The sequence below is a fragment of the Rattus norvegicus genome, chromosome 3 (assembly GCF_036323735.1).
Source record: "Rattus norvegicus strain BN/NHsdMcwi chromosome 3, GRCr8, whole genome shotgun sequence".
Classification (NCBI taxonomy): Eukaryota; Metazoa; Chordata; class Mammalia; order Rodentia; family Muridae; genus Rattus; species Rattus norvegicus.
In genome coordinates this window covers 17,997,058-18,011,417 of record NC_086021.1, presented here as the reverse complement: position 1 = coordinate 18,011,417, position 14,360 = coordinate 17,997,058, and the positions used below count along the sequence as shown (strand labels likewise).

The window sequence follows — 14,360 nt, the reverse complement described above, 5'->3', positions numbered from 1 at the left end:
TGGATTTGGTTCTTTGAGCTCATGTCCTATGGTTCCCAATCACCTTTAATTCCAGCTCCAGGGGACCTGACTATGTTGGTCTCTGTGGTCTCCTCTATTCATGCCCTGCCCCCATCCACATAATTAAAAATAATACATCTACAGATGAGAAACAGGTTTCATTAAGTTTCGTTAGTCAAACAAAACCTGATCTTCTCTGCTTCTGAGTCTGCTTGGATCAGTTTATTGGGTTTGCCCTTAAGTTCCAAGACCACCTTCCTGTTACCTGCCACTCTTTCCCCAACAGTCTGTTTCTCCCTCAAACTTCACCTCAGAGAGTCTATCTATCTCTTGCCCCTCTCCACTGCTTCCTAAACATCCATATTTTTCCCCGTGCCATTCCTGCTCCTCTAAGCCTCATCTCCAGTTCTTTTCTCTCCCTAAAGACCAGACCAGCTCAGTCGTGTTTGTTTTAGCCTATGTGACATTAGACTTAGTGTTTACAGCGTTGATTTTTCCAGCTTCCTCTCGATGTTCCATCCATCAAAGCCCATCTCCTCCACCAAAGTGTTCACACACAACACGTCACATTGCACACTTTAATTTTTAGAGCAAAAAAAAAATTCCACTGGAAAAGATACTGGGGTTGTCAAAGGCCCTTGGGTATCTGAAACACAGATAAACAAAAATTAACCCGAATCCTATAAATTACCCATCTATGTCCCCCTTACTTTGTGAATTTCACCTTAACGGATCTTTTCCACCAGATTATAGACGTAGATGTGGACGTCACCATCAAACTTGATGAAGTACACGGAAGGCTTGGCTAGAACTTGGTAAATGACTTTGCCGATCTTTATGGAACTGTCGTTTCTGGTGTACTGCACACATTGACCTGTTAAGATGTCGGTGTCAACGTCTGACTTCATCTCTGCTGGAGGAGTCTCTGGAATGATACGGAGGTTACCTTCTGTGTAATATCCAGGAGCTGGTAGATGTATAAGACTGAATCTTTTTTGTGGGTGATGTAAAACCAGTCCTTCATGAATGCCACCTGGGCTAGGACCACCCCCCTCCAGTTGTCCTTAAAGCCATGTTTGCCCTCAAATTTATGCTCCACAGCTTGGCCAACCGTGGCACTTGCGAAATGGGTGTCTTTCCCTTGAGGAAATACTACTTTGTGAGGCAAGACCTTAAGCTTTAAAATCCTCTCATCACTGTGAAGTTTCAGTCCGTAGACACAGTCAATTCCATCATACTTGACCAGATAGAGAGAGGGATTTGTTGGCAGTTGATCTAGAACGATGGCCTTCCATTGGGTGACAGGCTCATCTCCTTCCTTCCATTGGTGGGAAATTCTGCAGCCCACAATGTTCCCCAGGGCCTGGGGAGAAGGCTTCCTCCTCTGCCGCTTCTGGGTGGATGGTGTGATCATCCACCTCACGTACATCCTCTTCTTCATTGCTGTAGACCCAGTGTGGTAGGCCATGGCACTCCTGGTCCACATCGTTCTGTGTTCAGGCTTCATACTTGCCCATGGCTTGGGTTTGAAGAGCTCGCCTGCTTAAACCAGACACTATGTTGTTGCCTCTGTCATATGAGTGCCTGCAAGGACAATGGTGGTGGGGTGGGGAGGGCACTGGACCAAGGCTCTTGTTTAAGAGAACTTTGGAGCAGGTGAGGAAGGCGATGGTAAACAGGTTTGAGCATCTGAATCTAATTCTGTCATAATCAGAAGTTCATACGAGGGCTGGGCAATGGTGGAGCACACCTTTAATTCCAGCACTCAAGAGGCAGAGGGAGGCAGACCTCTGTGATCTCAAGGCCAGCCTGGTCTACAGAGTTAGTTCCAGGATAGCCAAAGCTACCCACAGAAAAACACTGTCTCAAAAATCAAAATCAAAAGTTCAAAGGGAAATGAACAAATTGTTCTCTACAGCTCAGAATAGCATATTCAGACACATTTCTTCAGCCCATGTCACTTTGCCTCTGCTGAGGAACCTCTCCTTGAATGGCTAGGTCAGTTTGTGATTAAGTATCCCTGTCCCCACTTTAAGCAAGCAGAACAGAGAAAGGATATCAAAGGAGCCAGAAGGATGGCCACACCCCTCTTCTACCCTCTAACTATGAGCTATGTGGCAACATCCACAAGTATCTGCCCAGAGACACAGCCCACCAGTCCATTGGCTTTCTGTGTTGTGCATCCAGACTGCACCTGGGACTTTTGTCTAGGCAACAACAGGCATTTAGAAATAATATCTCCTGGGGTTGGGATTTAGCTTCAGTGGTAGAGCACTTGCCTAGCAAGCACAAGTCCCTGGGTTCGGTCCTCAGCTCAAAAAAAAAAATTAACAACAAAAAAGAAATATTATCTCCTAAAATGCACAGGCACAGAAAGGAGCTTTGCAATTTTAATAGAATTATGAATTAGATATTGTTAGCAAAGGATAATAAACTCTGGAGACTGACTAGCCAAGACCATCTGCCTAGCTGTCAAATGTGGAAGACATCGGAACATACCGTTACTAGCTGTATGAGGGAAAACTATTAGCTTTCTGGGCTACACGGGTCCCATTAATCTTCATAAACGTATTTACACACACAGAATCGTCCAGATTCTGTGTTCTGAAACTGGTCAGGCACCAAAAGCCTTTTGAACAATTGTGGGGTTAAGGAGCTGAACTGGCTTTCACACACCGCTGGGAAGATAGTGAACCCACCTTCAAGGAGTCAAGCGCGCCCAAGTGGAAGAGATGCGCAACCTCCGCCCAGTGCTCTGTGACATCATCCAGGATCTGCTTACGTCATAGAAGCCCTCTCAGGCCAGTTCCTTTCCTAGTAACGCTTAGAAACTTCCAGCATCTAGGTTTTAGCTTCTCATGTAGCCTCATGGAGACCCAAAATAAAGTCCCCACCCAAATATTCTGATGACTGGAGTCACAATCTGCCCATGTAACACTTTTCATGCATTTATTTCTGAAAAAGTCTTTGGTTTATTAGTCACCAACATCCTTGGTGGTTATTTTCCCAGCTCCTATCTTTCCTCTGGTTATATTTAAGCCATTCTCCGTATCGAAATATTGCTAGCCTCTCTCTCCGAGGCAGCCCACTGGATAGCACACCAAAATTAGCTTTATCAAAACCCACAATTACAGGAGGGCCATTTTTATTCAAACAAAGCTGGAATTGGCCAGGATTAAATACCTCGTATTGAAGTCAATGGCAATCATGAATTATGGATTCTTTGCAGAGAGCAAGGAAATATTAGCTCCTGGTCCAACTTCCAAAGCCGGGATGAACTTATGACAAACCCGATATTGACCAGTCATATTTTAAATGTCTTTAAAATTTACCAGCACTTCTGGTTACAAGGAATTTATTAGATCAAATGCAGCAAAACAGGATGAAATGGATGAGGTAATTTTATTTTTGTCACACGGGTAGACAGAATACTGGATGCAGGTAAGTATGGAATCTGCCTGTAAATTACAGGGCACTTTAATTGTTTGTGTCACATAGTTCTTCAGATCTTCAAAAGGATTTTTTTCATAACCCTCCCCTGTCCCCACTACACTCTGACCATCCATTCCCTCTTCCCAATAATTCCCTTTTACTTTAACATTATAATATTTTTAAATGTACTTAGAGCTTAACAACTTCTTGCAGCTTTTTAAAATCTGTCCAATTTTCTAAGTGCACCATCTTCTTTTTCTCCCTTCTATCGTAGTTTTAAGCACATTTTCCTTCACACTTTGAGTTTTACTCTCTCTCTGCTCTTATGACTCCTCTGCAATTATGTGACTGTTGGTCCACTATGTGGCTGACCTTAATGAAGTGTTAACTCAAAGGACATGATTTTTTCCCCTTTTCTCCCCTTCATCTTCCTTCTCTAGGCACCTGCTAAGATTTACAGCCTTGGGGATTTTTTTTAAGCCTGGAAAGCACACACACACACACATACACACACACACACACACACACACACATATGCACATACACACAGAAACACTCATAATTACCCAAACACACAAACACACACATACATACACACACACATATGCACATACACACAGAAACACTCATAATTACCCAAACACACAAACACACACATACATACACACACATATGCACATATACACAGAAACACTCATACATACACAAAGACACAGATACATACACACACAAACACACACACATGCACACACAAACGCACACACAATCATACACATATACACACACAAACACACAATTACAGAGAGAGGCAGAGACAGAGACAGAGACAGAGACAGAAAGACACAGAGAGAGACAGAGAGCCCATGAGAAAACAGGTAATATCATCTTTCTAAGAACAATAAACAGAGACAACTTTCAAAAAAGTGAAGAACAAGTAGGCAGCAAGAAGAATAATCTCATCATAGCCATCAACTTGAGGAGGAAAGTGTTTGTCTCACTCTAGGCTTCTAGATACCAGTCTGTTACTGAGCGAAGTTGGGCAGGAACTAAGGAAGGACTCTAGAGGCAGGAAAGGAAGCAGAGACAACTTAGAATTGCTGAGTACTGGATTTCTATCCAAGACCTACTAAGCTTTCTCTCCTTATCATACAACCCAGGGCACCGTCATAGGGGATGACACTACCCAAAATGGACTAGACCCTTCCACATCAACCATCAAAAAAAAATTCCTTACAGATGTGGCAAAAGTCCAATCTGATGGAGGCAATTCTTCAGCTGAATCTTCTTCTTCCCAGGTTGAGTAAAACTGACAATAAAAACTAACCAGGACCCCTGCACATCCATTCTGATTGCCACACTGTGTGCAATAAACAAGCAATTGGAATAACCTTAGCTGTTGATCACTGGATGAATGGCTTAAAAAATGTGATATACATTGATGTGATTTTCATCTATGTGTAAGAGCAAAGGGTTTTGTTCTCAGAAAAACAGATGGAACTGTACAATACAATATGTTAAGTGAAACAAGCCAGACTCAAAAAGATGACTGCGAAATTTAGATTTTAATAAGGGATATTAAGTGAAAGGGGGCATTTAGGAAGGGGAAGGTGAGCAGCAGGGTATGTGTGTGTGTGTGTGTGTGTGTGTGTGTGTGTGTGTGTGTGTGTGTGTGTGTGCAGGTGGAAATGGAGGTGAGTTGTGAGGATGAAGATGGCTAAAGTACAGTATAAACCTGTACAAGGTGTCACAACCAAGCCCACTGACTTGTACATTTAAAACACATCAATATAAGAGAACTGAGTATAAAACAATGTTTTGATTAAATTGGGGGTTTATAGTTTAGAGACACCGTAAAGTTTATTCATATTTTCCTTCCCACACGTGGCTCTTGCTGTTTCGAGCTTGATACTGGTGACAGGATATGGCAATGAGCTTTGGTGTCTGTACCTCATTAATCACCCGGAATTCACGTCATTCAGTGAGGCTACCATGGGGAAGGAGGTAGTTAGAGATCTTAAGGGTACACCACCGGGGAAGAATAATGCCCATCCCCACTATAGATTTCCAAATATTCACCCTTTTCTCTGTTTTGAATGTGTTTTCCCAAAAGTAATTTTCTGAAGATTAATCCACAGTGGGAATGTAGTTGTCAAGAATTGATTAGGTCAAGAGGGATGCGACCTAAAAATAAAGATCCATTAATGATGCTATTGTGGAAAAAGTTTCAATTACAAAAGGGAGTTTGTCTCCCTCTCTAGTCTTCCTAGTCCATTGAATCTCTCTGTGGTGACAACATCCCACAAGAACCCCTTCCTCTGCTGATGGTCTCTTCATCTTGGATTTACAGGCTTCTGAATCAGAATCATACAGAATCTACGTCATTATAGACTAGCCAATCGGTGCCATTCTGTTTGTCCATAGAAGCGTGAACATGCCTCAGAATTGTGAGCAAACAGGTCATATGGGAAGTGAAGCTGGCAGAGAGGACTAGGTTGCTAGTGCTGCTGAAGACAAGATAGGTTCAGGGTTATCGTGTGTGCTCTTCATGAAAGAAACAGCACAGAGGAAGAGTGTAGATTGGAAAGGTGCAGCTTGGAAGGGAGTCATACTTTTACTGTTGGACTTGTGGGGACAAGGAGCCATTAGGTAAGGGGAAAGATAGCTAGGGATAGCGTCAGCCACTGCTTTTGGCTAGCAGAACCATTTTTAGAATCCTCATCTTCGAGGATGTAAAAGAAAACTGCCTGGAGTCAGTAGATACATCAGTAACCATCAAGAGTGTGTCCACTGTTACAGAGGGACCCAGGAAAAAGCCTGATCTTGGAAGATCCTTTGCCTTCAAGAGATGGAGACTTCACCCCGGCAACACTGGTCAATCCATCTACCTCGGTAAGGGCATCCCACTAAGTCCAGATCAGTGGTCCTTAATCCTTGGATTGAGACCCTTTGGGAGCTCAAAAGGCCCTTGCACAGGAGTCACATATCATATATCCTGTTTATCAGACATTACAATTCATAACTACAGCAAAATTATAGTTATGAAGTAGCAATGAAATAATTTTACAGTTGGTGGAGCTTATTAAAAGGTTAGGTTAGGAAGTTTGAGAACCAATCCTCCTGACCGCTCTAAAATATGCCTGTTGGTATGGACTCGAGGTATAATCCCTTTTAGTCAATCAGGCAAATCCAGAAAAACCAAAACACCACCAAAAGTTTATGAAGGATATACAGCCACTGTACCCACAGTGTTTAGGACTGCTGACATCTTAGACAAATGATGTCAAAATGGAAATCACATCATTCCATGACCATCCCCCTAAATGAACATCAGAGGATAAAAACCAGTTCCCTGGTGGTGGCACCAAGAGAAAACCATTATCAGAATTGTCACTAAGGATTTTAAAGCCAGGATACAAGCATCGTCAATGAGAAACTTCCAAAACAAAAGTATACACATAATCTTGGTGAGGTAATAGACGAAACAAGAGAAAATCGAATAGGAACTCACTGAATTAAAACAAACACTAAGAGTAGGAATTAAAGACATGTCTGGGCAAGATGAACAATGAAGTGGAGTTTAGAGCAGGCAGAAGGGACTGGGGAGATGGGTCACTGCTTAGGAACACTGGTTGCTCTTGCAGAGCACCAGGTTTCAGAGGATCTGATGGACTCTTTGGTAAACACACACACACACACACACACACACAAACACACACCATAGATATAAATTTAAAAAAAAATTAAAAAACGAAGGAGCCAAGTATGCCCCTTTTATCCTAGCACTCAGAAGCAAGCTGATCTCTCTGAGTTCAATGCCTACCTGGTTTATACAGTGAATTTCAGGCCAGCCCTACCTACATAACTACACCCAGTGTCAAAATAAAACAGAAAAGAATATTATATTTATTTCTGATAATGTAGGCAACAGAGAAACTATTTCTACAGAGAAAGAACTGACTGTTGAGAGAATCAGTGGGCTGGACGGAGACCCCAATTCTTTGTCTCACTCCTCCATCACAGCCTCAGCAGGAAGCAAGAATGGGTACAGCTAAAAGGAAGCAGGGTGATTATGAGTAAAGCTGTGGACATGGATCAGCCCATCAGCAACAGAAGCAGGCAGAAAACCAGCTTGGATGAGATGGCTTCACCAGCCAATGTCTCTGACTGACAGTCCCTAGTAGCACCAGGATGTTCTTTTCCTTCAAGTACCCCTGGCCTTTTCAGACACTCAGAAAACACAGAACAAATTGTGGCAAATGTCTAAGAAAAGATATCTTGTGGGACATATTTGTTTATACAGGTTTCATGTAGCCCAGGCTGGCCTCAAAAACACTATGCACCCAAGGATGATTTTGAACTCCTGGTTCTCCTCCTGGTAATGGGACTATGGGCATGTACCACCACACCAGGATTTTGAGGTACTGTAGGTGGAGCCCGGAGCTGTGTGAGAGCCAAGTGAGCACTCTGTCCACTGAGCTGCATCTCCAGTCCCTCGGGATGTGTTCTGCTAATACAACAAAACTAAAATAGAAGACTTCAGTGAGAGACAACAGGAGTCTCTCAGTCCAGAAACATTAAATCACACATTCACAAGTAATACATATGTCAAGAAATAATGAAACTATGTAACAGTAAGAAAAAAAAAGAAGATAGGAAACATACTATCAAAAAGTGTGAGACATAAGGTGCTAAGAGGAAATTTTATTTACAACACTAATTCTTAGATTAGAAACAAAGATCAGCAACGTAAATATTTATCTACACTAGAAAATAAGAAAATTATTGATTAAATGAAAAAATAATTATTAAAATGTACCCCAAAACACTAAAAATAAGAAAAAAAACAAAAAAGCCAATGAATCATAATTAGTTTTCTTTTTTAAAGCAAAGAATGGTCTCCATTAGACATAGATAGAAAAATATAAGGTCCATTCTGTTTGGCGATTAAAAAAAAAGAAATTGCCATGTTTTAGAATTTATGCAGAACACTGAACCTGATACCACAGACAAAAATTAAAAAAAAATTATTCATCGTTAAAACCCTTTTTAATGACAGTGTTTATACTCAATTTGTCTCTCCTATAATCTGTTTAATATCAGACAAGATTGGTAGGGTGGCCATATGGTGATTATGCAATGTTGAAATGGAAGCACAGCATTGTATTCCCAACACAGACGCTGGTTGAGAACATCATTGTTTTTATCATGAGGAAACTAGCACAAGATCCAAGCCCAGTCTCCCGAGGCGTTGTCCCATCTTGAGCCATTTTTCAGACAGCACTTCAGCTGTGTCATATTTTTCTGCAAAAATCGAAACAGACTTGTTTGCTGCATGGTTTGGTTTGCCGTGCTGCTTGGGAGATTCTGGACCATCAGACATGACAAAAGTTCTCCCCACACGCAACCCACAGCACTGGTATCAGAGTACAGGAAATAGGAGAGACAGAAATGAAAAAGGGAAAAAAAACTGTTGTTGTTTGGAGAAGAGTCAGGTAAGTAGTCCAAGCTGACCTTGGACTTTCTATGTATCCCAGGTTGGCCTTGGAATCACTATGTAGCACAGGCTGGACATGGACTTACTCTGTAGCTCAGGCTGGCCTTGGATTTACAATGTAGCTCAGGCTGTCTTTGGACATTTTATGTAGCCCAAGCTGGATTTGAAATTGTGATCTTCGCGAATATTGAGAATATAGGTATGTATTACCACACTCAGCTTTGTATCTGTTATTATAAGTGACTCAGCTGTGGCCCCTCATTTGCCAGCCTCCCTCAACATCAACAACAGCATCCACAATTACCCACTAGGGTAATCCCATCCTTTAACTCATCTGTTACGGTAAGACTTTACAGAACAAAGAGTCAGCATGGTCCTCCTCCTAATTAGATCACATTTGTGTGGAGGGATTTGAGTGATTGTTTGAGTGAGCCCGTCATACCTTAACCTGGTTTTGATATTATGACCAAAACGGAAAAAAAAAGAATAAGAAAACAAAAGTAAAAGAGATGGGTCCAACACTGGGAATTGAACCTTAGCAGTTGAGTAGATGACTCACAGGTCTCAGGTAAATGATGGATAGGCTTTGTGGCCCACACAGTGTCCCAGTCCAGGGAGGTAGAGATAGAGCAAGGTAGCTGTCAAGACTAGTCATATTGGTGAACTCTGGGTTTGACTGAGAAATGCTGCTTCAATGAATAAGGTAGAAGTGAAAATGGATTAGTCCCTACATTATGCACTGCACATGCATATATTTACACACACACACTCACATACACACAGACACACACACACACACAGAGGAACAAAGCAAAAAACTTTTGTCTTAAGGCATTGCCTCCACTGTAGTAGCACATAGTAGGAGGTGAGGATCTAAATAAGTGTTCCTTTACACCCCCACAAAGTCCAACATACTTATGAACCCTCAGCCCTGGATCTGTACAATCTGCTGAGGACTCCCAGATGTTTAGTTTAGTCTCCTTGGTCTCTAACATATTCTGGTGTTCTGTTTCAGGAATCGTGAGCTGGGGCTCGGCTGACTTGAGCCTCACTCCCAGTCTTGCATCCAAGACCACTTTCAGCTGCCATGTACTGATTCTTGGAATTCCCTGCCAAGGTACCCTGACTTGCATTTCTCACGAGGCCATTACATGAAGCCAGCGGAAATGCGGCTATCTTACTCTGCCCTTTATTATCTTAGAGTATTGGGAAATTGGCTCGATGTTTAACCTCACTTGCCTCATGCATAAATGAGCAGGCAAACAATTCCAGTTCATCAGTTCTACATTAGGAGTGAGTTAGAAAAACACATCAAACAACTAGTGCCAATGTGTTTTATGAATAATAAGCAGTATTATTTATATGATTTGTAACATTGGAAATTATTGTACCTGGAACATAACAGGTTTCATTATCTTTGCACAGAAGATGCGAGGAAAGCAACTAGGATGCAGAAATGCTTCCTTTTTTGCTTTATTTCCAAGAAGCATTTCTTTCTGCTCCAACTATTTTTTTAAAACTTACTCTCCACTCCATCTCACCGTAGGTGATTAGGTTAGAATAGGGTTTGGTGAGAGGGGTTATAAAACATTGTGTTACACAACATATCTACAAGATCAACTGTTGAGTTCAAATGGAGGCACCCTCCATGGATAAGCCATGCTCCCTTTGAAGCTATTGATTTCTTTTCTTTTTTTATTTTCATTGATTTCTTGTGATGGCTAGTCTTGGAAGAAAGAACTTCGGTTGAGGAACTTCCTCCATCAGATTGGCCTTCACTATGCCTAGGTGGCATTTCCTTGACTGTTAACTGATGGTGGAGGGCCTGGTCTACTGTGGGCAGCACCGCCCTATGCAGGTGGGTCTGGACTCTGTAAAGGTAGTTGAATGTGTGCTTAGAAGCAAGCCAATGAGCAGTCTCTGTATTTTCTGTATCACAATCCTGTCTTGGTTTTCCTTGATGATGGGCTGGAACAGATAAGATGAAATGAAGTTTTCGCTTGCCAAGCTGGCTTTGGTGAGTGTATTTATCAGAGCAACAGAAAACAAAAATTAAGCAAAAATCACAGTTCCAGATGTGGGATGTCTTCCTGAAAGTTGCTGACCAGCGAGATACCAAAAGCCCTCACAACTTCACATGTTGTTGCCATTTTTTTTCGTAGCCCTCCAGAAATTGATGGTAAGACCCTATTGCTGAGGACACTGAATACTTTTGTTCACAGGTCACAGAAGGGTCAATCTGAAGTTGAGGTGGAAGCATCCTCTATAATGGCTAGCCTTCATGGTTCAAGAAAGTGCTATGTAGGCTTCCAGGGGAGAAAATAATCTACAACCTTACTCAGGGGTGAACAATTCAAGCTAAAATGTCAGGCAAGATGTGCCTCATGTGCCTAATGTGTAAGTGGCATCACAGTCATGGGAGTAACCAGTGGCTTTCCAATTGGATACAAGGCATATTCCACATGAGGAAATACACTGCACAGAAGGTTCTGTAAACTGGTCAAGAACCTATGGTTAGGGTGATATAGGCCTAATGAAAGAGCGTAATGCTAAATACATTTTCAAACTTCCTTCCAAGCATTCATATTTGTATCTATAGATCATGGTTGCACTCAGCTCCCATCAGAGCCAAGCCTCTGACTACCATGGCCAGAGACGTACAGCTGGACAAAGTGCTGGGAATCAGTGGTGTTGAACTGTTCAGGTGGAAGTAGGACAGCTAAGTCTAATCCTCCACAGCTCAGAGAACATCATGCAAGAGTGGGTAGAAGGAATAAAAGAACCAGAAGATGGGGAAATGGACAGCAAAAGGATATCTCTTACATAGGACCTAGTCATTGAACTCTTAAATTGATGGCGGCTATGGTCATGGGCACAAGATTTGGCCCCTCAACACTTCACTACAGATGGGAGAGGCCATAAAGACCCTCCCCTCCTTTGGCAATCAACTATTATTGGAGGAGGGTTTCTATGCTGCAGTCTTTGATTTTTCAAGACCTACTTTAGTAAGAGTTCTTAAACCCTTTAACCTTCCTCTAGCCGACCACCCACCAGAGGTAGTGGAAAGGAAAGGATAATAGGCAAACAAAGGACGGTGTGGACCTGCTTAGAAAAAGTTCTCTGGGGTGATTTCATTCTTCATCATCAGGATATCAGTTCAGTGTACATGAATCAGCAGAGGTAGGTCGATCTACTTGCAAACACCATTCATGAATCACCAAGGAGAGTTCAACCCAGAAGAAATTGCTGAGCTCTTCCAATTGGCCTGGGTTTGAGGAGGCAGCAAGAAGCCACCGCAATGTCACCACAAGAACTTCTCTAGTGCTTTTCTCTTTACAAAGTCTTGACAACAATGGTCAGTAAAGAAGGAAAGGTGAACCAATGCCACAGCATGGTCAATGAAGACCAGAGTCATCAAAGTCCATTGAGCATCAGTGAAGAGTGGCAAGGCAAGACAATGCCATGGTGTTGCCCACTGTTGTCCAGGGTTATACTCGTACACTTTCTGAACATCACAAGCCCTTTTCCCAGGCAGCTACCAGAAACACCATGTGTTAGCCTCATGTGATCAGCTTTATGTGTGACTTAGTCTTTTTCCTTCACACTTTTTGTATTTTTATTTCTCTGTTAAATTAGGCATAGATGATGATGATGATGATTATGATGATGATTATTTCAGTTTTATTATTATTTATTATTATAATTTTTATATTTAGTATATTTATTATTATTTTATTATCACCTTTATTATATTATATTATTATTAATATTTATTGTTATTATTGTTACTATTATTATCATGTATCTACTTGATATTTTCTATGACTCTAGTACTTTAACTGGTATCTCTTTCTGGTTTGGGGAATATTGTCCCCAGAAAATCACATACAAATAGTTATTGTTGCTGATTTTATTCTCATGCTTTTCATAGTGTACTGAAATTATGAATAAGGGACCCTGCCTTAGTTCATTCTGATTGGAAAATAGAGATAATGATAGCCAGTGTCTAGCAGGGCAGACAGAGCAGGAGTTTCAGGATGCTTGGACAAAGGTCCAGAGAGGAAGAAGGCATGGAGATTCTCTAGGATAGACTTTCAGGACAGAGAAGCAGCTGACATAGAAGAGCATGAGAATAAGCAGACCCAGGAGAGCTGCCCAGTGGTGTCCAGGGCAAGAAAGATGGGATATAGATTTTAGCAAATAATAACGTGGGAATATCAGTGGGGGATAGTTTAGCAATTCGGAGGTTAGGAAGTGGCCTTGCCATTGAGCTGTTAAAGGCATAGAAAAATATAAAGGCTGTATGTGTATGGCCTCCATCCATAAGCCCCCTATCCCTATCTGCTTCCGCTGCCCTGTCTTCTTCAAAGGTGTTTCCCCCTCCGCAAAAACATCCCCTTGCTGCCTCCCCAGTATGACATTCTATTTACTGGAAGGTCCAGCCTTGGCATGACCAAGGGCTTCTCCCATTAATATAGAACATGATCATGCTTTGATACATATGCAGCTAGAGCCACCAGTTTGTCCATGTGCAGTCTTAAGGAAGTGCTTTAGTCCCACGGAGATCTGGTTTGTGACCACTGTTGTCCTTGCTGGCTTGTAAGGCACTTCAGTTCCTTTAATACTTTCTCTATCTACTCCAAAGGGGACCATGTTCTCAGTTCAATGTTTGGCTGGAAGCATCAGCCTCGTTATTTTTCATGATCTTGAATAGCCTCTCAGGAGACAGGTATATCAGGCTCCTGTAGGCATGCACTTGTTGACATCAGCAATATTGTTTAGGTTTGGGGGCTGTATGTATGGGGGCTGGATCCCCAGGTGGTATAGGCTCAGAGTGGCTATTCCTTCAATCTCTGCTCTAACCTTAATCTCCATATCATGTCCTATGAATATTTTTGTTTCCCCTTATAAGACAGACCTTCATCACATGGTTCATCCTTCTTCTTGAACTTAAAGCAGTTTGTGAATTGTATGTTGGGTAATTCAAGGTTTTGGGGTAGTGTCTCTTTGTGTTTGTGTGTGTGTGTGTGTGTGTTCATGTGTGTGTGTGTGTGTGTGTGTTATTTTTCTTTTGTGTGTGTGTTTGTGATTTGGTTGCCTCATTCAGGATGGTATTTTATAGTTTCATTCATTTGCTTATGAATTTCATGATGTCATGTATATGATTACTGAGTTGCACTCAATTATGTAGATGAACCACATTTTCTGTATCCATTCATGTGGTCAAATCATCTGGGTTCTTCCTAGCTTCTGGCTATCATGACTACAGCTGCTATAAACATAGTACAACATGTTTCCTAGTTATATGTTGGGGCATCATTTGGGAATATGCCAAGGAGTGGGATAGCTAAGTCCTCAGTATATACTATGTTCAATTTTCTGAGGAAAGCCCAGAGTAATTTCCAGAATATTGTACGTCATTTCAATCCCACTA

The 14,360-nt window shown here is 41.8% G+C and overlaps 1 protein-coding gene across 1 annotated transcript; it reads right to left on the bottom strand.

Moving 5' to 3' along the window:
* Positions 571–1,587, bottom strand: LOC134486269 (spindlin-2-like). The gene is made up of 2 exons (XM_063285187.1): positions 725–1,587; positions 571–646 (listed from the first exon to the last, which is right to left on the bottom strand). Exon 1 carries the CDS (start codon positions 1,505–1,507, stop codon positions 905–907), a length of 603 nt encoding a protein of 200 aa, XP_063141257.1. The 5' UTR covers positions 1,508–1,587; the 3' UTR covers positions 571–646; positions 725–904.